Raw genomic sequence first — 25,936 nt, 5'->3', positions numbered from 1 at the left:
GCTGCTTATGTACAGGTAGACAGTTCAGGGGGTGGGAGTGCATGGAGGGATGGACACTGGGAAGAGGTAACTATGGGGAGGAAGTGGGAGGGAGCTGTTGCATTGTGGTAAACTGTGGTCAATGTCATGAGACAAAGTATATGTAAAGTGCTGTATGGAAAGTGAATTTGCTCTGTGGATCTTCACCCAAATCACAATTAATAAAAAAGGGAGGAAAAAAAAAAGAGGAAAAAAAAAATTCTCTAGTGTTAGAGAACTCACTGCACACCTCTAAGATAGTTTATTCTACTTCTGAACAATTCCTAATAATTAAGGAAGCTTTTTCTTAACATGAATTTCTCCTTTTTAAAAAGTACTTCTCACTGGTCTTATTCTACCTTGTAGAAAATACACATAGAATAAATCTAATCCTTTTTTCACAAATAGTGTAGCTAAAGACAATTCTAATATATATCCAAAGCTGTCTCTTCTCTGGGCCAAACATCCTCATTTCCTTTAATCTATTTCATGTGTTTCGAATCTTTTTATTTTCCTGGTTGCACTCCTCTAGGTACACCCTGGCCCAATGGTTCTCAAACTTGAGAATGCATCAGAATCACTTGGAGGATTTGTTCAAACACAGATCACTGAGTTATATTCTCAATTTCTGATTTATTAAGTCCTAGATGGGTCCCAAGAATTTGCATATGAGTAGTCCCCTAGGTGGTGCTTATGCTAACTAAAAAACAAACAAACTCACAGCTATCAAGTCGAATCCAACTCATAGCGACCCCTCCTTGGGTTTCCAAGGCAGTGTCTCTACAGAAGTAGATTACTCAGTCTTCCTTCTGAGGAGTAGCTGTTGGGTTTGAACCTCCAGCCTTCTGGTTAGCAGTTAAATGCCTTAGGCACTGCACCTCCAGAACTCCTGGTACTTATGCTGTTGTTGTTGTTGTTATTTGCTGTTGAGTCGGCCCCGACTCATAGCGACCCCTCCTTGGGTTTCCGAGGCAGTATCACTATAGAAGTAGGATTGCTCAACCTTACTTCCGAGGAGTGGCTGGTGGGTTTGAACCGCCAGCCGTCTGGTTAGCAGTCAAGTAGTAATTTATCAAGACCTAAAAATAGTGGTCCCCATGTGACTGACCACTGTGTGACTTCACCTCACTCCTCTGGTTAGAGCCTGTGAGCGAAACCACTCAATGATATGAACTCTCTAGAAGGTTGGGCAATCCTACTTCCGTAGTGATACTGCCTCGGAAACCCAAGGAGGGGTCGCTATGAGTCGGGGGCGACTCGACGGCATATAACAACAACAGGTAGCTACATCATGACAGTGCTTTACAAAGGTCCTCATCAACACAACTCCCTAAATTCCTTTCAGTAACTATGGCTAATGACCCATATTTTCCTCATATTTTATTTATGTAATTGTGTGCCTTGATCCAAAAAAGAGAACTAATCACTAGTAAAGTCCATTGTGCTAGTATTCATAGTTGAATGATGATTTGAAGAATCCAAAATGAAGACTGGATTTCAAAGAAAAGCAAAAAAGAAATTCTAGGTGAGACAAACAGTGAGAGAAAGGTAGAACTGGCCATCAAATATGTTGCTAAATTGGTATAATACACAAGGGCACCCAGTTATGGGCATGAATAGGATGAAAACACAGCCTTTGCTTTTATCCTCAGCTCTCTAGACCTGGCATAGAGTATGTTGTTGTTATGGGCCGTCAAGTTGGACCCAACTCACAGCGACCCCTCCTTGGGTTTCCAAGGCAGTATCACTACGGAAGTAGATTGCCCCATCTTCTTTCCGAGGAGTGGCTGGTGGGTTTGAACTGCTAGGCTTCTGATTAGCAGTCAAGTGCCTTAGGTACTACGTTACCAGAGCTCCCGGCATAGAGTATAGAGAAGCTTAAAAAAAAAAAAAAAAAAAAAACACCAAAGCCAATGCCATCAAGTGGATTTTGACACATAGTAACCTTATATGACAGAGCAAAACTGTGCCCTAGGGTTTTCAAGGCTGTAGTCTTCACCAGACTGCCTCATCTTTCCCTGTGGAGTACCTGCTGAATTCAAAGTGCTGGTCTTTTGGTTACCAGGCAAATGCTTTAACCCCTGTGCCACCACCACCAGAGCACCTCAGAGTGGAGAAAGGAGTGTCTATTTCAACTTATCATCCCAAATGAAGTGCCTTTTAGTAATTCAGACAAAAGTACCTATATGTTAGATGTAACCTTGGATTTGGTGACATAAAATGTATGAAAGTCTTTTTAAGGACTTACCAGGTTTTGTGTTATGATATAGTCAGCCTGTCCAGAATAGAAGACACATATACTGCAGTGGGATTAAATATCACAGAGGTATTACTGTCTACTCCATGATGTGTGCATGTATGTGTATGTGCACATGTGTGTGTGCCTTATCTATATATTTTCTCAAACTTTCTAAATTACCAAGTTGGGTGGTACAAATGCTTAAGCACTTGACTACCAGTGGGCAGTGCAAACCCACCTGTAAGTGCCTGGGAAGACAAGCCTGGTGATCTGCTTCTGAAAGGTCACAGCCTTGAAAACCCTACAGAGCAGTTCAGTTCTGCATACCTGGCATCATCACCATCAGTCAGAGGTGACTCAATGGCCAACAATGACAAAAGTAAAGATAATCAACTGTGAAAAATGATAATGGCTAAGACTGCAAGATTTTCACTGAGGCATTGCTAAAACGGCAAGGAGGCCTCATATTCTGACCTCCTAGAACCCCACAAGAGGAAGACAGGATTACCAGCAGTAACCCAAGGCCTATTCCTACAAGGCCAGACATGCTGCCTCCCTCCAGCCCTTTCTCCAACCGTTCCTCCCAAAGCACCCACTACCTCTCTCCTGGGTTTGATAATTCACTGCAGTGGCCACACAGAACTCATGGATTATGGGGTTTATTAGGGAAGCACCAGGCTACAATTCAAGCTCAGGAAAAACGCTCAGTCTCTCTCACAGCCCACCGTCCCTCAGCCAACAGTCTCTCACAGTCTCTTTCCCAGCAGTGCTGGTCCCTTGGTGTCTCACTCATCAATGCCTGTCTCTTTCCGGGGCGCGTGTCACTTTCGGCAGCACGTCTTCCTCAACCAGCAGTCAGAGAGTGTTCTGGCTCTAAAGGCCTCCTTTTGAGCCCGGCAGGGTGGTCAAACTAGCCGATCATAGCATCAGAACTCTAAGCACCTGAGAGAGAGTGGGCACCTCCCAGAACATTGTATTGTGCCACTCCCAACAGAAATACTCCAGGTGGACACCTTCAGCAATCAGGAGCTCCTCAGTTGCTCATAGCAAATCCCATCTTGGAGTTTACAAAGATTTATGGGTAAAAAAGCCACACAAAGTAATTTACTACTCTGCAGGCATATAGTTGTTCAAAGGGCAATCTGAACATTTTTAAAAAGGCTTTTCATGACTTATACAGAAACGTAATGAAATTTTTAATAAAGAAAATATTCACCTTATATTTAATCAAACCAAATCAAGGAGGCAAACATTTCAGAGGACAGATCACATCATCGCTAATAGGACAGATTAGAATACTTAAAATAAGTAGATTCAACATATCTGAATTTACTTTATTTCCTCATAATTCTCATTTTATTTCTACTGCCCCAAAAATAATTTTTTAAAAGCTATGTATTAATTTTTCCTTGAAGACTAATATATGTGTGTGTATATGTTGAGACATTACAAACAAAAATAATAGTAAAAACAATGAAATACATTGTTTTTATATTGCAGAAAAACTTGTCTTTTTGTGTTGTATCAATTAACTTGTCAAAATCTTAACATTTTGAACAAAATTTTGGTTCTGAAAGATATCAAGTAAATCTTCAAACACTAATTATTAAGAAAAATATATATTAATTGGGAATTGAGAGACAAAATCAAAATTTTGTTAGCACAAAGTCCAAGTACTTTGTTGTTCTGGTTCTCAGGAATGCATTCTCTCACAAGAGGGTGTCAGACTGGATAATCTCTACAGCACCATTTCTATTCTATGATTACTATTGCTCTCAGTCTTTGGAATTCTTTTAGTATTCAGCCAACCAACCAAAAAGCAAGCCAGCCAGGCAACAGACCCACCCCACTGCCACTCTCACCACTGAAGGATTTTTGTGCTAGCAAGCTAGAAGTTAATGAATGATTATCATTTATCTGACAGTATGAGCTTAATGATACTTTTGCTTTAAGTGGAAAATTTTGTTTGCTTTCTCCTCCTACCTGAAGGAAGAAGGAAAAGGTCTTGTCCTGAGGATGGCCGGCTACTGGAGCCAGGAGGTTTTGAATGTTCAATGAGGCTATGCCTTGCAGGAGGTGGGGGAGGGGGGAGTGACGGAGGGAGGACATCAAAAGCATCTTCACCTGCATTTAAAGAAACATCAATATCAAAAGCAGAACTTTGTTAATCAAATATATGGTATAAAGAAAATAATGATATTCTCTGGTTGATTAAAAAGAATTTCACTTGCAGGGTTTACACAGTAGTTCACTGACTTTGAAAATGGGATCTAATTATTTTGAGGGAATATTTGGGAATACATATGTGTGTGTGCACACACACACATACACACACAATTTTTCTTTCTCCCAGGACTTTCTATTAAAAAGTAGCTTTGTGAGTTGTAAAACAGCTTATAGTTCACTTGTAATCTTTATAATATTAAGACTCTGGAAGTTTGAACTAAAAAGTACTATAGGTCACACCATCAAAACAAATTTCTCTGTGTAATGAAGAGTTCACAGACTCCAATTATGAAACCATAATTCACACATATAATTTGATGTCACAGAATAGTTTGGATTATCCCTTATGTTTATTCTACTGGACTTTATTTCTGGTATTTTTGACTTGTCAAATAATACAGAAACTACACATAGAGCAAAGGACTATTATTCTTATCTCTGATATTTCTAAAGAGGAACATTAATTATAGAAGAGTTTTGTGGTTCCAAACACTAGTTTTTATATTTGCGTATTTCTCACCATGAGATATGTGACTCGATGGCAGTGAGTTTTTGAGTTTATGTGTTATTTACTTTTGCCTGCCACATCTTAGTATTAAATACATATCTCCCCTTAGCTTGATTTCCTTATCATTCTTCAAACAAATGAAACAAAATGGCTGGATATGTACTTTTATGTAAATTGCATCAAATAAATATATTTTGAGTAAGGCAAAACATTTAAAGAAGTATCTACATATTCTAATAACAAAAAGTTCATATGTGATTAATTTTAGTGACTTAAACATAAAACTCGAACTGAACCCACTGCCATCGAGTCAATTCCAACTCATAGTGATGCTAGAGGACAGGGTAGAACTATCCCAGAGGATTCCCAATGCTGTAAATCTTTACAGGAAGAGACTGCTTCCTCTTTTCCCATGGAATGGCTGGTGAGTTTAAACCACTCATCTTTTGGTTAGCAGCCAAATGCCTTAACCACTATGCCACTAGAGCTCTTGACTTAAACATAAGACATATTTAAAGAAAATGGTTTTACCATTAATCAAGCTTCCTTGCCCCCCCCCAAAAAAAAAAACATTTTCTAGTTGGAAAATTAATATTTTCTAATTGCAAATATTTAAAGATATAGAAGACAACTTTGCTATCATTCCAATCTTCATCTATTGGTTATGTTATCATATTCATCCAAATCCTTCTTTAGCTCCTAAATTTCCAAGCACCAAACCAGGTACATGGGAGATGTGAAGATCAAAATCATAAGGCCATGATATAAGGAGCTTAGATTCCAGAAGAGAAGCTAAGGTTAAGTTTGTAAATGTTGTTGTTATGTGCCGTCAAGTCGGACCTGACTCATAGTGACCCCTCCTTAGGTTTCTGAGGCGGTATCAGTACAGAAGTAGATTGCCCAACTTTCCTTCCAAGGAGTGGCTGGTGGGTTTGAACCACCAGCCTTCTGGTTAGCAGTCAAGTGTCTTAGGCACTATGTAGTATGACTTAAAAGGCTAAGTGTTTTTTTCCAAAGAAAAGGTACATGCACTGGAAAACAGAAGAGAAAAATAGAAAGCGATATTCAGTGAGGTGTTGAGCAGTTGAACAAGGAGCCTTGGGACATCAGAAATTCAAAAACATTTATTCATCAAATGTAAGGTGACATCTTTAAGGCACTATGTATAGTATGAACAAAGCATGAGATGTACAAGAGCTAGAGGTAGAGGAAAGTCAAGTAAAAAAAAATAGTTTGAAACATTTATTTGGTTGTCCAACATGGTAGCTCCTTAATAACATATGACTATTTAAATTAAAACTACAATTTAGTTCCACAGTCACATTAGCCTATTAGCTCAATAGGACATGTGAATATATGGATCCTTTACATCAGCACAGGGAGCTCTGGTGGTATAGTGTCTAAGGCATTTGACTGCTAACCAGAAGATTAGTGGTTCAAACCCACCAGATGCACCGTGGAAGGAAGACTGGAAAATCTACTTCCGTAAAGATTTAGTGCCTTGGAAACCCAAAGGGGCCAGTATGAGTCTGAATCAACTCAATGGCAGTGAGGTTTTTTTTTTTTTTTTCTTTTACATCAGCACAGTACATTTTATGGACTAGTGCTGATCTAGATCATGAAGACCAGGGCAAAAGGTCAAGAATCTGTACAGGATGAAGTACAGGGAGAGAAATACTAAAGAAGAAATTTAGGAAGCTCTTATAATTAATCCACTTTTAAGTTAAAAAAAAAAAAAAAGTGGCTAACCAGAAGGCTGGCGGTTCAAACCCACCAGCCACTCCTCGGAAGGAAGGTTGGGCAATCCTACTTCCATAGTGATACTGCCTCGGAAACCCAAGGAGGGGTCGCTATGAGTCGGGGCCGACTCAACGGCACATAACAACAACAACAACAACAACAAGAAGGATACTGTAAGGGTATAATTCAAACACTAGTCATTTGTGTTTGTGGAAACAATAAAAAAGTTCATTTCATATTTCCAGTGATATAATAAACAATTCAGATAAGCTTTCAAAGAGGCTTCAGCATATATGACTTTTTTATATGGTGATTTGTTACGGTGAAGTTTTAAGGAATCGGATGTTTCTAATTGTTTTCCACCTGGAATTCATGAAATAAATGCTGATGACGGCACCAGCCAACATTAACACATATACCTATTTGTGTGGACCTTCACATGTGTGTACACACACACACATTAGTGTCCTTCTTTATACTATAATTTGAAATAAAAAGTTGATATTCTTTCAATGTGTTGTAGTTGCAATGAGTAGGATAAGATAGAATCAATTGTTTGTTACAGTAATTATAATTTTTTCATGAATGAATTACCATACATGGAACCGGGTCCTTTTGTACTGAGAGAAGAAGGAACCCACTTCATATTCATTAGGAACTGTATTAAAGATAATCTCAGATGAACACTTTAATCATTACTTGAAAACTAAAATATAAGTACACTGGGGAATGAACACTGCTCTTATGTGTTTTACAGACTACATTTAGTACATGAAGAGAAAACTACAGAAAACTCTGACTGATGGTCAACTACTTACACCATTGTTTTAATCATCTAAATGGGATAATGGCCATGTGAACCTGAGAGCCACCATCACATGGAGAATGCATTTTAATTTCTGGCAAATTCATAACCCATTGAGTCAGTGTTACATTTAACTCTGAATTCTGATAATTCAGCTCTTGAGAGGAAGCAATGATTTGTTTCAAATTTTTTAAAGAGTTCAACCTAATGGAGGGATGAGAAGATCATAATCAGAGGGCGTCTTGCTGAGTGAAGAACCATGCTTTGGATTGTCCCGAGTTGGAGGCCTGGCAGGTGGCAATGGCACTGGATCAGAGGCTGAATCAAAAACATCTCCTAGAGGATAACACAAAACCTTAATGTATTTTCAGTACAACAATGTGATGGACTTTTGCCTTTAAATTCTGACCACTAAGACACAGAAAAAATATAATAATAAAGTCTATACATACCCTTTAAATATATGCCTAATTCAGGGATGTTTGATTTCTTCATCTCTGAAGAGGTACCATGTGTTCCGTTCAATATACAATGACCATTATCACAAGACCTAAGGCATAAATGAAAGGACACAAATTATATATGGATAATTACTTTCTATTTAAAAGTCATTTGAGGGGGTGGACGGAACTAGGAGCGCTGACTACATAATACCTTCATATAGCCCTGCCTATGTAAGATTGAATATAAATACAGTTAGTGTACTTTTCTGGAAAAAGCACAAGTAATAGCATCTACATTTTCTTACCACTTCTTTCTAAAAGTAGAAGTAAACATTCTCTGAAAGAGAATTAGTCTCTCTCTCTTCTGTTTTTTCAATGAAACCAATTATGAGTGTTATGCATACAAAAAAAAGTACCCTGAACACATCTGTGAAATTAACATCTCTTTTGGAAGAGTTCAATAATACCATGTGAAGGTTTTTGAAGGGAAAAAAAGAAACACCACCAAAAAAAAAAAAAAAAATGTAGCAAGGCAAAAATATGTAACAGTCCCATTGATTTCATGATTAGTTGGTGGTATTTAGCACTATATTTTCTTTTTGTATTTGAAGATTTTTTGTAAAAAAATAAATAAATAAACTAGAGCCCACAGAAGAAGGAAAATTACTAAACTATCAGGAATCCCATTAAAAGTCTGACAGACATATGATAAGATCAAGAGCCTGTGGTATAATTTCACCACTGCTGTGAAGAAAACGACTCTGGATGTGTAATTGTCATTGTAGAAAAATGACTTTAGTAAAGACTCAGGGTACAAACTCCAATGTGATAAATATTTTTATCTGGGCATCTGAAAGAGTAATGTTTATTAAAAAAATATTTTAGTTGTTGTTGGGATTAATATTTTGGAATCACATCATGAATACAAAAGATAAAACTGGGGCATGGGAAGACAGCAGCAAGAACAGAAGATATTGAACATATTTTGTCTTTAGTGTACAGCTGTGTAACAATGAACCCTGTGAAAGTTCCTCTGCTCACATAGACCTATGGGAAGCAGAGTTTACATTATACATTTCTCTGATTTACTCTGAATTCTTGAATCAAAGCAAAAGTATATATGTAACAGAGGAGGTAGTGAATATTTGAATAAGTATTGCAAAAGTGTTTCATCTGAAATTCATTTCCACTTTCTCTGGTGGCCACTTCTCTTTAAGAGGCCAGAGGACAGTTCATTTTAAAATAGTTATCATGCATTGATTTTCATAATAATGATAGATTTTTACTGAAACTGAATTGAATTATTCAATTTTCTCACATATTGACAATTTACTTCTCATGATGTCCCAAAGGAAAAAGGGTGGGGGCATGTTAAGCTGAAAGAGTGCTTTGAAGAGGACAAAACACGATACTTCATCCATCAGCTCTCAATAATAAATTACATAAAGGATTCACTCCAATTAAGTTTGAGGATTTTCAACATTTATTAGTTCCCTATAGCAGGAGAAAGATGGTAATGGTAGTCATAATTCAAATTTATTTTCAGGATTTGGGAGGCCTGTCACCAAAAAGCTCATCTACTATGATGTCACAACTAAAATTTACAGTGTTAAAATGTTACCCCTAACTTCTCCAGCAAATGGAAAAAGTGAGAATCCCAAGTAGACTACAAAAAGCTCATTTCATTTCAGTTTTTTAAAAATTACTATACATTTGTAAGGGCCTAAGGAACTGACAATTTCAATAATCTGTATTTGATGTGAAGGAATACATTTTTTCCCCAATAGATCAGTAGACGTTTGGTTCTTGTGATATAACACACTGGATCCTAGTTATTTCTTTCCCTTTTCATTGAAACTATTTTGTCAATAGAAGTCTTAGAAATCAGTAAGTAGCAAGAAATGCCTTGTTTCATGCTTTAAGATATGAAGCCCTAGATCACAAGAGGTGTTGGGACCTGAGAATTGACCTAAAGATCGGCCAAGGTTGCAAAGGGTTGCAGGGATGACTGCGCTGGTGGCTTATGACTAGGAAGGGAAACATCAAGGAGGAAAACAATTTGAGCTGTGGACTTTCAGCTATGCAGAAGGCACAACCATTTTGATTATTTACAAGTGGTGGCCATTTTGGATATTTAAAGTGACCAAGGGCACAGCAATTTTGAATCTGTACAAGTGGTGGCCATTTTTTATTTTAAAGTAACAGTGTTCTCATTCAAATTCCAGGGACCTAAGAATAGGTTCAGCAGCTCTGGTAGCGTAGTGCCTAAGGCACTTGACTGCTAGTCAGAAGGCTGGCAGTTCAAACCCACCAGCCACTCCTCGGAAGGAAGATGTGACAATCTACTTCTGTAGTGATACTGCCTCAGAAACCCAAGGAGGGGTGGCTATGAATCAGGTCCGACTTGATGGCACATAACAAGAAGAAGAGTAAGTTCAGGAGCTCTGACAGCATAGTGCCTAAGGCACTTGACTGCTAACCAGAAGGCTGGCAGTTCAAACCCATCAGCCACTCCTTGGAAGGAAGGTCGGGCAATCTACTTCTGTAGTGATACTACCTCGGCAACCCAAGGAGGGGTCGCTATGAGTTGGGGTCAACTCGACTGCACATAACAACAACAAGAAGAATAGGTTCTGTTTGCCAAGGACAGCAGGGACATATGGGAGGCTGACAATGGGAAAGGAGACAGGTGGTGAGTGTGTAAGTGCTGCCAACTAGCAGAGGAGCACAGCACAGTACCCTGCTTACATAGATAACATACAAACAAAACAAAGAAAACGGAAATCGTGGGCAAGTCACTCCAACGTACAATGACCAATTAAGTATAAACCCAAAAACATCACAATGCATGCGAGACTATAGAGCATCACAGTGAACACAAAGAAGCAAGATAAAGCAGGAGAAACAAGGGACCAGGATACAGACCAAAACACATCCCTGAGGAAGACGCAGCATTGTAATTCCCTGATAAGGAGTTCAAAAGAATTATATGTAGGTACCTTTAATGAATCAAGAGACAGATCAAGGAAAACACAGAGAAAACCCTAGAACAATTTCAAAAGACAATGCAAGAACAAAATGACAAAATAAATGAAAAATTAGAAATGATACAAAATATACAGATAGAAATCTAGAAGATTAATACTAAATTTTCAGAAATAGACAACACATTGAATGGGCAAAGGAGTAGAACTGAATCAATGGAAACCAGAATTAGTGAGATTGAAGGCAAATATCTCAACACTTCTTTGGAAAGCGATGAATCAGAAAAAGATCAAAACAAAATGAAGAAAGGCTAAGGTTCATTTGGGATACCATCAAAAGGAATAAGTTACATGTAACTGGAATTCCAGAACAGGAAGAGAAAAATAAAACCACAGAGAAAACTGTCCAAGATTTGTTGGAAGAGAATTTTCCTGGTATGATGAAAGATGAGAATATATGTTCAAAAAGCCCAATGAACCGCAAATAGGATAGACTGCAAAAGAAAATCACCAAGACACATCACCATCAAATTTACCAAAAACAAAGACAAGGAAAGAATCCTGAAAGTAGCAGGGAAAAACAAAAAGTAAGGGCAACCAATAAGAATAAGCCCAGATTTCTCAGCAAAAACCATGCAGGCGAGAAGACAATGGGATGGTATATATAAAACCCTGAAAGAGAAAAAATTTCTAACCAAGAATTACATACCCACCAAAATTGTCCCTCAAATATGATAGTGAAATTAGGACATTTCCAAGTAAGCAGAAATTAAAGGAATTTGTTAAAACAAGACCAATCTTACAAGAGATGCTAAAGGGAGTCCTTTGTACAGAGAAGCAACAACAGAAAACAACAACTCACCCTTAACACACATGATGACATAACCCAGAAACCAACCCAGCTATGGAAGTATCCAAAGTAAAAAAGCCTACAAGATTGTAAACAGGGAAACAGAGACATCATTTGACAAATGAGGATAACTACAAACCAAAAAGAGGGAGAAAAATCTGTGTTGTTACAGAACTTCTAGAAGGTAGGGAAGTCAAGACAACTACAAGATAGAACAGACTGCTCTAAACTTGGGAAGAAAACTATAAATCACAGGGTAACCTCAAAGAAAAATGATAAACCTTCACATCAAAACAAAAAAGAGGACCAGCACAAATATTCAGCAAATACTAAAATAATAGCAACAAAGGAAGTGATAACACAATTTGTAAACAAAACGAGCTCAGCATAGAAAATTATATGGAACAAAGAAATCAATACTATAAAAAAGCACATACCAAAATGACAGCAACAAATTCATACTTGTCAATAATTACATATCTGGCAAGGGACTTATCTCTAAGATTTATAGGAAACTCCAATGCCTCAACACCAAAGGAATTAACAATCCAATTACAAAATGGGCAGAAGACACGAATACACACTTTATGAAGGAGGATATCCAGGTGGCCAGCAAACACATGAAGAGATGCTCGTAATCACTGGCCATCAGAGAGATACAAATAAAAACAACAATGAGATATCACCTTACCTCAGCACTGATGGCAAGGTTCAATGAAGCAGAAAATAACAGATGCTGGCAAGGATGTGGAGAGATTGGGACTCTCATACACTATTTGTGGGACAGTCAAATGATACAACCATTGTGGAAGGCAATATGGTGATTACTTAAAAGTTGGAATTAGAAATACCATTTGACCCAGCAATCCCATTACTAGGTATATATCTTAGAGAGGTGAGAGCCAGAACAGGAACAGATATATGCACACCTATGTTCATCGCTGCACTATTTACAATAGCAAAAAGACGGAAACAACCTACATATCCATCAATGGAAGAGTGGATGACCAAACTATGGTATGTACACACAATGGAACACTATGCAACCCTAAAAAGTAGAGTCTGCAAAACAGTGCATAACATTGATGAACTTGGAGGACATTATAGTGAGTGAATAAGTCAATCACAGAAAGCCAAATATAGTATTCATTATTGTAAAAAGTCAAGGAAAGGTTTATATATGGAAGGAAACTTCCTTTGTTGGTTGCAGGGGGTGGGAGGAGAAGGGAGGGAACACTGCAAAAAAAAAAATTCATTGACCAACATCACTTTAGTTTTGTATATTTGTATATTTGTATATTTGTGTGTATATATATATATATATATATATATATATAATCACTGTATATAAATTATATCTCAATAGAATGCATTAAAAATGATTTAAAAAGAAAAAGGATATGAAGCCCTGGATTAGAGAATGTTAATAGGTCTGGTTAATTATTCTGTAAAGACTTAATCGCTCTAATCAGGGTCACTCATGAACATAGACTTCTGGTTAAAACAAAAGTTTGCTTATTTTTTCTGGGTATTACATTTTCTATCTCAGTGTGATACTGAAAGAAAGACATTAACACATTTTTAGTTTCCTCATGTGAAAATAAGGGAATAGTATATGTTTATAAAATGTTTTCTGTTGACTGACATGAATTCAAAAGGAAATGGCACATTAAATAAAGAGGATGTAGATGACTGAAATGTTCAACTGCTCTCCTATCCCTCAATCAAGAGATACTGGAAAGTAAGGAGGCTGGGCCACCAGCAGTAGTTGAGCTCTATTATACATGCCAACCACAGCTCCAGCAATGTGACAGGAATAAAAACACAAAAACTGAAGTTCAAAAAGTTATGGTTTTGAAGCTGGGATATGACTTATTGAATGTCTTACTGTTCTGGTTACCTACTGCCACTCTGCCAGGAATATACCCCAAATGGGATGGCCTTCACAAACAGGAGTTTACTCTCTTACAGTTTAGTTTGGAGGCTTTAAATCCAAGTTCAAAGTGCCAGGCTTTAGGGGCTGTATGAAAGCCCCTCGACCTTGGGCTTCAGCTCTGCTTCTTGCTCCCAGCCTACTGAAGTTAGAGGCATCTGTTCCCTCAGGCAGCTGCTGGCTGCTGAGGGTAACTAGCCCAAGGTCGACAAATAAAATGGCACAGTCCCGATGTTACTTCAAACCACAAGGCAGGCCATTAATTAAAGTTCATTGTAAGTCCCAAGTTGGCAGAGCATGGCAGGTTGCTGAACAATGACCCAGCTATATGCAGGGTCCAAGCATGCCCTAAGCTAGGGACTATCACCAAAGCTTCTCCTTATATACAGAAAACAAACCAGATCTCAAAGGCAGTTCTGCTTGTAGTAGATCCCACCATGGAGCTGATTGCCAGTCTCATCATGGGGAATAACAACCACCAGCTGTCTAGCCACTCAACCAGGCCCAGCCAAATTGACATACAAATATAACTACCACACTTACACGTCAATCAGATTAAAAAAAAAAACAAAAAAAAACATGGATTATAACATATTAATTCAACTATACAAATTACCCTTTTACTTAAAAACAAGTTAATGTTTCACTGCACATTTTTAGTATCTCATAAGGAAGGTTGGGCAATCCTACTTCCGTAGTGATACTGCCTCGGAAACCCAAGGAGGGGTCGCTATGAGTCGGGGCCGACTCGACGGCACATAACAACAACAACAACAACATATATAGAATGTAGCTTTCACTTCATAGAGCAAGAGAATCCCCTTCATAGTGAGCATAAACAAACAACTCACAGAAACAAAAATACAATTCCTTATATTCTTACGTGATTGAAGGATGCGGGGGGAAGATAATTTAAGCAAAAAAAAAAAAAGAAATTAAGGGAAATCATTTTAGATTTTTTTTTTCTTTTTCACATCTGTAAGATCTGAATAGAAATAGGTAGGCTACTGAGAGAATAGGAATATGAATTATACTAGGCTCACATAATGAAAAAAAATTCAAGGAAGGCTGGCATAACACCTTTTCCTAAGCACTAATTTTTCTTCATGAGATACATGCTTAGAATAAATAAAAAGCATTAAAATAGCTTGTTGAAAATGCATGAGTATGGCACAGTGCCTAAGGCATTTGACTGCTAAGCAGAAAGCTGGCGGTTGAAACCCACCAACCACTCCTCGGAAGGAAGATTGGGTGGGTGATCTACTTCCACAGTGATACTGCCTAGGAAACCTAAAGAGGGGTCGCTATGAGTTGGATCCAGCTGGACGGCAGTGAGTTTGGTTGTTTTTTTATATAACCTGAGAGCTCTGGTGGTGCAGTGCCTAACACATTTGACTGCTAACCAGAAGCCTGGCAGTTCAAACCCACAAGCCACTCCTCAGAAGGAAGGATGGGCAATCTACTTCCATAGTGATACCACCATGGAAACCCAAGGAAGGGTCATTATGAGTTGGATCCAACTCAACGGCAGTGAGTGAATGAGTTTCCAGAAGCTCTGATGGTGCTATGATTAAGGCATTGGGCTGCTAACCAAAACGTCAGCAGTTCAAACCCACCAGGCACTCCACGGAAGAAAGACAAGGCAGTCTGCTTCCATAAAGACTTATAGTCTTGGAAACCCTTTGGGAGTTTCTATGAGTCAGACTCAACTCGAAGGCAGTGGGTGTCAGTTACATGCCACCTGTGCCAAAATTTTATCAGAGCATAGTTAGTGTTTCTGGGCAAGAGAATGTTCCACTATACTTGTTAATTAACTAATTTAATTAAATGACTTTCTTATTAATGGCAAGCCTACATCCTGTAGTTTTCTCTGAAAGTAAGGAAGAAAATAGGAACACACAGAATACAGTATATAGGAAGATAACGATTTCATCAGAATTCCAGGATTTTAAATTAAATAGATGTGACTCAACCAGTTAGCAACAGCACTCCCAAATGATAATGCTCATGCAGATGTAAGGTGATAAAAAGTTGCCCAAATTCTTACCTAACAGGAGGTTTTATATTATGACAATGAGATGATTGTGAATTCAAGGAAACAAGATGGGATGAAGGAACCTGGTATTCATCATCATCTTCTTCTACTAGGTCTCTTGTTTTCTCTGGAATGGAATTTGCTAAAGGACCAGTACACCTACCGGGGGGGAAAAAATCTAATTTAAGCATAATAATTCATAATAGGCAAGTCTGATGTGACACATTCAAATAAAAGAAGCTCCTTTGTCACTTATGTTCATTTTTCAATTATAGGGTAACATCAGAGGAGCTGTGCTCATACTAAATACACATGAATAGAATTCTCAGTCTTTTGTTAAGACTCTCTCCATGGAATAAATTAATTTTCATTATTGTAATTTTAAATGGCACAATAAGGAAAACTAGTAACCTGTCAAATAAAACAAAAATGTCTTAAAGTTACAAGGGGGAATGCATAGAATTATTCAAAGCAAAGCTATTAAAATACTAGCATTTTATTCCAATTTAACATAAATGGATAAATTAAGATGATAAAAATATATATGTAGTAGTTTGATATAATAATGATGTCTTTATAGAAGGGTCAAATATTTAGTCTCTTGTGTATTATTATTGAAAAAATATCCAATTTAATTCAGTGGATCTTAATTCTTTATCCTTTGAAGATACAATTACATTTGTTAGGTGTCTCCCTCACCCCCACCCAAAAAAAAAAAAAAAAAAAAAGCTAAGAATTGAAAATGACTGTAACAATTAGAAGCAGATAATATGATAACCTATTGTTAAATATCTCTGAAATATGGAATACATTATTTTCATAGCTGGCTGGGGGAAAAAAAAAGAAAGAAAATGGGGAAAACACTCATCTGATGTCAAAAGAAACTGTCAAATATTTCACTCACCCATGATGGCTAAATAGGAAAATGAAACACAAAAAGAAAAGAATAACACTGTTTTCCACAGTTGTAGCTACACAGAGGAGTTTAATATAGCACTTGCTAATGCCAATGAAAAATGCTAAAAAGAGAAATGAAGAAAATTTTCTTCACTAACTCTGGGACAACCAATAGTTTTGCAAGACATTTAGTTATGTGTAGATCCAAAGCTTTTTGTTAATCATCATGAAACTCTGAGAAATTTGTCTCATTAAAAAAGAAAAAAACAAAAATTAAAAAAAAAAAAAAAGGACTGAAATTTTGAAGCACCTTCTGAAGAGGGAGCAAGGGGCTTTTGGTATATGAAGCCATCAAGGCTGAAAGAACTTTTTCATTTTGATTTCTTCTTACTAGTTAGAGTGAAAACAATTTTCTGTTTTTTTGTTTTGGATCATATTACAAAAAAGATATTTTGAAAAACCTAAAGATTTTCAAGTTTCAACCATATATCTGAGTCTCTAGGAAGTTGAGATCAAACAAATCTTTCTCCTAAGACTTTCAAAAGTGTATTCGTATTCTTACCCTTCTTTGAAGAATTTTTCCAATACCAATCTCTGAACTCTTATTTGTTTAAGTGTCCTTGGAATTAAAATGAAAGTTTACAGTGAGATGAAAGCACAGTGATGCAATGACTTATGGTCAATGTCACTGCCTGGGACACACAGTTAGCACCTGAGGGTTTCACTGACTATGGCTTAACCTTGAAGATTTGCTGTTCAAATGATGGTAGGGAAACAGATGGACTGGAAAATGGATACCAATTTAGCCAACTCACAGACAAGATCTACTAAAAATGAAAAGAGAAATGTATATAACCTTTCTATGCCTGAAAATGCTTTCAATCATTATGAATATCTATGCAATTCAACCATATACTTTAAAGAAGAAAAAGAATAAAGCAAACTTTTTGACCAAATATTCAATGGCCCCAATCAGTGTCAGGAATGTTCTAATACCTGCCTGTTGTAAATTACTTTCAAAGACTTGAGTGTCCAAAAAAACCACTCTGAGTTACCAAAAAAAAAAAAAAAAGTCAAATTCACTGTCATTGAGTCGATTTTGACCAGACAATTTGTGAAGTCACACCTGTTATGGCTGATTCTGCATTTTATCTTCAATGACAGAGAATTTCAGCTAGGTAATTTCCCCTCACTCTTTCACTTTGCTGAAAATCAGTAGATGGAGTACTTCTGAAGGAAATGAAAAGCAAAGCTCACCTAACACTTACAGGCTTATTATTGTTAAAAGCTAACTGATTTTAGACAATGAACATAAATGCATTTTATTGAATTATATCTAAAAGTGGAGGAAATGGTCTTCAAGTCACATTTATAAGTATATGAGAAAAAAAAAAATGCTTGGATGTCTAATTCATCACCATGCTAATAAAGTTCTAGAGTCAGAATTTATTTTATTACTATGTTTTTTTGGATGTAAGCTTTTTTCATCAGTATAATATACTATTAATTATTTTAAAAAACAATTTGTAAGAATATCATTACAGTGTATATTATTTAATATTATATATAAACTTTTTATTAAAAATTGATCTCATCTAGTTCTAAAAGAAAAATAAAAGTACTTTCTGCTACAAAAATGCATAAAAAGGGAGGTACAAATAAGATATACAAAGAAGTTATATATAAAATACCAAAAGACAATTCTAAGTTCATGTAGATAATTATATTATTTATAATTACATGTGAGATTTTACCCTATAAAGTCATTCAAAAAGAAGGTTCAATTTTACTTGCAACTAATTAAGTGTTAAAACAATTAGTTTAAGATTTGTTGTTTTTGTTATTTGCCATCAAGTCGGACTCGACTCATAGCGACCCCTCCCTGGGTTTCCGAGGCAGTATCACTACGGAAGTAGATTGTCCCATCTTCCTTCTGAAGAGTGGCTGGTGGGTTTGAACCCCCAGCTTTCTGGTTAGCAGTCAAGTGCCTTAGGCACTATGCAACCAGAGCTCCCAGTTTAAGATTTAGTCTTTATTTATTCATGGATGTATTTATTTTTGTCAATGAAGAAAATATCTAATTTATTTTATAGAACACTTATTGGAAATTTTCAAAGATAACATAGGAATAAAGAAGCCCTGTTGGCATAGTGGTTATAGCATTCAGCTGCAAACCAAAAGGCTGGCAGTTTGAACCAACCAGCCACTCCACAGGAGTAAGATGAGGCAGTCTGCTTCCATAATGATTTACAGCCTTAAAAACCCTCTAGGGCAGTTCTACTCTGTTCTGTAAGGTCACTGTGAGTCAGAATCGACTCAATGGCAGTGGGGTGGAGTACAGGAATAAAGTAGAACTGATAGGGTTTGGCTGATTCCAAGTTAAAGCTGCTCCGTAAACCACTCTATCCTTTACATTCATTACATCTTTCCCTTTATATCATCGCATTCACTGAGTGCTCTGTATTCTAGTTGTTACTACTGAGTTGACACCCTGGCAATGCACAAAGACACATGCTCTCAAAGATGCACAGCCGTCTTCCCAACAACCTGCACATCCTGCAAATTCTCTGTGCATTAGTAATTTAGGCCAATAGAGCAAATTACATTCATTTTCCACGCGCACAAATTTGAAATAAACCAAGAATTTTCAGACCAACCAAGCTCCAGAAGTATTTTCTAAGGTGGTTCTTAAGTAGTGGTTGTTTTATTTTTGAAACTGATAGACCACAAATGCATTCTTTGGAAGCATTCTATATTCCTTGTGTGAGAGGAATAAAATCAGAGGGGTGGCCTTCTGCATGTGCCACTGACTTTAATCTATATAACTTACACCTCAGACATCACTTTTGCAAGTACTTTTCTTTCCTTCATTTGAGCAATTTCTGAAACCTTACTTAATTTGTCACCTTTCAGGGTGGAGGAGGTAGGAACATCTCTCTTTTATGGTGATAAAAGAAACTCCTGTGATATCGCCCCATAAACTCAATACATTTTTTGAATTATAAGTAATCTTTTCTACTATTTACATTTAGTACATGCTCATTCATTGAGTTTGTGTTCTCTACACATTTATCTCTGGTTCTTCCCTCCTTCTATCTTGAATTGCAAAACACTCAAAGGGCAGATCCTCAGTCAACAAGGCCCTAGCATGGTATGTGTGCAAGTGAGTACCTGCAAACTTTTAGACAAAAAGAATGAGTGGTTATTACGGAAATATATCTCTAAGCTATTAAACAAAAGAAACCAAATCATTTTTAGTATTCTTTCATGATCTAGAAATGTACCATAAATGTGGCACCACAGAGATGTCCCAAATAGTGGGTTAGTCACACATACCATGACATTCCCCTACAACAAAGAACCAAGCAAATGAAACAGATAGAGATAACAATCTGGGAACCCAGAAGAGTAAATGGAAGGATGAGAACTGACCAAACACTGAAGGGAAGGAGAAACATAATCTGCACATCCTGCAAAATTAGCCTATCCCAACTATTTGGATAGGACTCTATCTCAGCAGATACAAAGATGTCTTGATTTCCAGAGAACACATTAACTGCTAGCACCAACCTGGAAGGACCTCATTGTCTCACAAAAACTGTGGAAGGATCTTAATGACCCTTCCCCATTAAGACAGCCTCCAGGAATTGTTTGGGTTTTGAAGGATCTTCAAAACCTTCTTCTTGGAAGTCCACTCAGTCGGGAAGACTTAACTTTTGTTAGGAGTCTCTTTAGCAAATGGTGCTGGCAAAACTTGATATCTATTTGCAGAAAAATGGAACAGAATCCAGAGTTCACACCACACACAAAAACTAATTCAAAATGGACCAAAGACTTACATGTTAAACCTAAAACTGTAAAGTTACTAGAAGATAACATAGGGACAAAGCTAGAAGTCCTAATTTATGATATAAATACACTATCAAACATAATTAAAAATGCTCAAACGATAGAAGATAAACTAGATAAAAGGGACCTCCTGAAAATCAAATGCTTATGCACAAGAAAAAATTTTACCAGAAGAGTAAAAAGAGAACTTATAGACAGGGAAAATATTTGTGACAATAACATATCTGACAAGAAAACTTCAAATTTCAAGAACAAAAAGACAATCTAATTTATAAAAAAGAAAATGGGCTAAGAATATGCACAGACACTTCAACAAAGAAGACATACTCACTGCTCTCTAGTCGCATCTACTCACAGTGACCCCCTCCTTGGGTTTCTGAGGCGTTATCACTATGGAAGTAAGTAGATTGCCCAACCTTCCTTCCAAGGAGTGGCTGCTGGGTTTGAACCACCAGCCTTCTGGTTAGCAGTCAAATGCCTTAGGCACTACGCCACCAAAGCTCCTAGTCATTCCAAAAAAATAAACCAAACCCACCGCCATCAAGTCAATTCTGATTCATAGTGACCCTACAGGACAGAGTAGAACTGCCCTATAGGGTTTCCAAGGCTATTGATCTTCATGGAAGCAGACTGTCTCATATTTCTCTCACAGAGTAGCTGGGGGATTCAAACCACCAAACTTTTGGTTAGCAGTTCAATGCTTTAACCACTGAAACACCAGAGGTCCAGCATTAGCCATTAGAAAGATGCAAATAAAAATAAGAATGAAATACCCTCTCACCCCTGCAAAAATGGCTCTGATTAAGAACAAACAGAAAATGATAAATGCTGGTGAGGTTTTAGGAAGATAGGAACTCTTACACACTACTGGTAGGATCCAAAATTGTACAACCATGATGGGAAATGTTATGGTGCTTCCTAACAAAGCTAGACATAGAAATACACACAATCCAGCAATCCCACTCCTATGTATATATCCTAGAAAGATAACAGCAGCGACAAAGACAGACACATGCACACCCATGTTCACTGCAGCATTATTCACAACAGCAAAACGATGGAAGTGATCTAAGCATCCACCTATGAATGAATGGATAACACACTGTGGTACAGTTATATACATGAAAACTGTGTAATGATAAAGAATAATGATGAATCTGCAAAACATCATATGGCATAGAAGAATCTGGAAGACACTATGCCAAGTAAAATAAAAGAACCTCAAAAACTCAAAAAAGGTCAAATAAAAAAAACTAAACTGTAAATTACAGTCATGTGGATTAAACCTTCATTTGCTGATCCTCAAAAAAAAAAAAAAAAAGGACAAATGTTGCATGCTCCAGTTTTATAAAAAGTCAAAAATAGGTTTATGCACAGAACAGAAAGCAATGTTCTTTGATATCTACCAGGGATGAGAAGACTCACTAGATAGTAAAAACACAAAAAAATACAAATCCACAGCCATCAAGTCACTTACAACTCATAGTAACCCTATATGATAGAGTACAACTGCCCTATAGGGCTTCCAAGGCTATAAATTTCTCAGAAATAGACTGCCTCATCTTTTTTGCCCTTGGAGCAGCTGGTAGGTTCAAACCATAGACCTTTTGGTTAGCACCCAAATGCTTTAAACACTGTATCACCAGAGTTCCTTCTCTAGATAGTAGACATATGTTAATTCCAGTGAAGGGAATGACAACTCAAAATGTGAGGGAAGTCAGCATAATGCGACCAAGGTAAATGAAGACATTGAGAGGTACTTAAGAATAATGGACAACTATGGTAAATTCTGTTACATATACAATTCTGCAACAATAGTAGTTGTTGTTGTTGTTGTTGTCTCAATGTGCCACTGAGTCAGACCCAACCCATAGCGACCCTTCCTTGGGTTTCCAAGGCAGTATCACTACAGAAGTAGATTGCCCCATCTTCATTCCGGGGAATGGCTGGTGGGTTTGAACCGACAGCCTTCTGGTTAGCAGTCAAGTGCCTTAGCCACTATGCTACCAGAGCTCCCAACAATAGTAGTAACAACCAAAAATTCATGAGTGGTTACACAGGTAGATATGTGTGCTAAATAGGTGTGGGAGGGCATATGGGAGGACATGCATGCACATATATATGTACAGTTGTGGGCATTCTTATAAACATATGTTATGAACTCCATATATATTCACCTATGTAACAGAGTACATAGGGGACAGAGTTATGGAAACTTCTTACACATATCCAGACATCTCATAAAAGTGAGTTACAAGGTTTACAGGTTAAGGACTAGTTTCATGGGACAAGTAGGTCAATAGGCATAACAACCCATACAAATAATGTTCTACATTCTACTTTAGTGAGTAGCATCTGGGATCTTAAAAGCTTGCAAGCAGCCATCTAAGATACAACTATTGGTCTCTTCTATTCTGGAGCAAAGGAGAGTGAAGGAAATCAAAGACCCAAGGAAGCAATTAGTCCACAGGGTTAAGGGACCACAGGCTCATCGAGCCTCAGAACAGAAGAACTAGATGGTCCCTGGCCACCACTACTGACTGCTTTGAGCAGGGACTCAAAAGAAGGTCCCAGTTAGAATAAGAGAAAAATGTAGAACAAAACTCAAATTCATAAAAAAAAAAAAAAAAAAAAAAACAGACTTACTAGACTGATAGAGACTGGAGGAACTCCCAAGACTACCACTGTTAGATATTCTTTTAACCTGAAGCTCAAGCCACTCCCAGACAGATCACTTTTCAGCCAAATAATAGATTGGTATATAAAATAAACGATAACATTCATGAGGAATATACTTCTTAGAACAATCAACTAAATGAAACCAAACTGGCAATATTTGTCCCAAAGCAAATATGAGAAAGCAAGGGGTAGCAGGGAAACTGAAGAGATGGAAATGGGGAAGGCAGGGTGGAAATGGGAAGAGAGCAGACACATTGCATGGACAGCAACAAAGGTCGTGGAACAACCGTGTATAAATTGGTGAATGTGAAACTAACTTGTTATACAAACTTCCACCTAAAACACAATAAAATGGCCCCCCCACCCCCCAAAAATGTGACTTATATATAAGAATCTTTCTTCATTTAGTATCTGAAGATGAGATTATAAAATATCTTCTATTAAAATGGAATCTTCAGAACATGCCATATAGATTATACCATATTTCTCATGTTACACTATCCCAATCCTAGTAAGGAAAATGCCTACTTCAAACAAATCATATTCTAGAGAATTAGTAAAAGACAACAAAGCTTTTTCCTTGAGTTTTATAATGTCAATGCTACCTGAAGTTTTTTTTTTTTTCATGATATCAAGACAATGAGATCTATTATTGTGCTGTAACGGCATTTTCTCTGACTTGTATCTATAATGGAAAAACAAATTTTAAGTTAGATTTTAACTTGCCCTGTTAGGCATCTGGTTTTGTTGTTGTGTTGTGGTTTTGTTGTATGTGTCTCTGGCTCATAGTGACCCTACATAGAGCAGAACGAAGCACTGCCCGGTCCTGTGCCACATCCACGAGCCCAGCTATACCTCAGCCCATTGTTCTGGCTACTGTGTCAATCCATCTTGTTGAGGGCCTTTCCCTTTTTGTTGACCTTCCACTTTACCAAGCATGATACCCTTCTCCAGGGAATGGTCTCTTCTTACATGACCAAAGAACGTGAGACAAAGTCTGGCCATTCTCACTTCCAAGAAGCATTCCAGCTGTACCTCTTCCAGGGCAGATTTGTTAGGTCTTTTAGCAGTCCATGGTACTTCTTTGCCAGCACCAAAACTCAAAACCAACAACTCTTCTTCGGTCTTCTTCATTCATTGTCCAGCTCTCACATCCATATGAGGTGATTTAAAATACCATGGCTTGTGTCTGGTTTACCTTAATCCTCAAAGAGACATCTTTGCTCTTCAGCATTTGAAACAGATCCTTTGCAGCTGATTTGTCCAGTGCTATATGTAGTCTGGTATCTTGACTGCTGCTTCCATTGGTGTTGACTGTAGAACCAAGCAATGTGAAGTCTTTGGCAACTTTAATCTTTTCTCCATTTATAATGATGCTGCTTATTGGTCCAATTGTGAGGACTTTTGTTTTCTTTATGATGAGGTGTAATCCATACTGCAGACTGTAATCTTCAATCTCAATCTTCATCAGTAAGCGTTTCAAGTCATCCTCACCCTCAGCAAGCAAAGTTGTATCATCAGAGTATCGCAGGTTGTTCATGATTCCTCCTCCAATCCTGATGACATGTTCTTCTTTGTATAGTCCAGCTTCTCAGATTATTTGCTCAGCATACAGATTGAATAAGTATGGTGAAATGACACAACCCTGATGCATTCCCTTCCTGAGTTTAAAAATGCAGTATCTACTTGTTATGTCTGAATGACAGTCTCCTGGTCCATGTACAGGCTCCTTATGAGTACAGTTAAGTGTTCTGAAGTTCCCATTCTTCTCAATGTTATCCACCATTTGTTATACAATCAAATGCTTTTGCATAGTCAATAAAACACAAGTAAACATCTTTCTGATATTCTTTGCTTTCAGCCAAGGTCCATCTGACATCAGCAAAGATATCTCTCATTGTACGTCCTTTGTCGAATCCAGCATGCATTTCTGGAAGTTCTCTGTCAATATACTGCTACAACCATTTTTGAATTATCTTCAGTAAGACTTTACTTACATGTGATATTAATGATATTGTTCAATAATTTCCACATTCTGTGGGATCACGTTTCTTTGGAATGGGTACAAATATGGATCTCTTCCAGTTAGTTGGCCAGGTACTCACTCAGTTATGCCAGGAGATTTGGAAGACAGCTAACTGGCCCACTGACTGGTGTCTCATTTAGAAATTTAAAAGAAAAAAAAAAGGTAGCTTCATTTTTAAAATTAAAAATTCATTTCAATCAATTAAGGTATTGCAGATAATCATCTTACACAAATATGCTTAAACATTTTTAGTAGCTTTCAAATCACTTATTTAATTACAATTGAATCCATACAGAAACGTAAACAGTAACAAAAAATGCTTCAATGTGGTGGAATATACAAAGATCCCCTTGCTTAGGTGAACATTAAATCTCATCCTAAATCTCCACATTTCCTATTAATGAGAGGGGATCAATATGTACATGGAGAGATAGAGAAAATATGCTAGATTACTCATCTGCCAGAAAAACAGGAATAATAGAAGGAATATAATTTAGAGTGTGTGTCGAGTCCAGTGGCTAGTATATCTGCCTTATGGCTATTCTAATAATTTATTTTTACCATAAATCATTTTTGTGGTAAATTAAATGTATACTTGTCAGACTACTGGGGTTAAAGTTTCCTATCAGTTTAAATCAGCCCCAGAGAAAACTCAGGGATGCCCAAAGCAGCAGTCCAGAAGAGCAGGAGAAAGGGGATTAAAA

At 37.3% G+C, this 25,936-nt stretch overlaps 1 protein-coding gene across 1 annotated transcript in view; it reads right to left on the bottom strand.

The window, feature by feature from the left end:
- CBLB (Cbl proto-oncogene B) overlaps positions 1-25,936 on the bottom strand; it is a 300,380-nt gene that overhangs the window by 17,096 nt on the left and 257,348 nt on the right. Inside the window, exons 14-17 of the mRNA XM_007946571.2 lie at positions 15,794-15,940; positions 7,989-8,086; positions 7,741-7,872; positions 4,241-4,381 (exon numbers count right to left, since the gene is read on the bottom strand). Coding sequence (XP_007944762.1) covers positions 4,241-4,381; positions 7,741-7,872; positions 7,989-8,086; positions 15,794-15,940 — 518 coding nt within the window. The remainder of the gene's footprint in view (positions 1-4,240; positions 4,382-7,740; positions 7,873-7,988; positions 8,087-15,793; positions 15,941-25,936) is intronic.

This window comes from Orycteropus afer, unplaced genomic scaffold (assembly GCF_000298275.1).
Source record: "Orycteropus afer afer isolate SDZICR_OR568_19922 unplaced genomic scaffold, OryAfe1.0 scaffold00166, whole genome shotgun sequence".
NCBI lineage: Eukaryota > Metazoa > Chordata > Mammalia > Tubulidentata > Orycteropodidae > Orycteropus > Orycteropus afer.
This window is presented reverse-complemented; position numbering and strand designations above follow the sequence as displayed.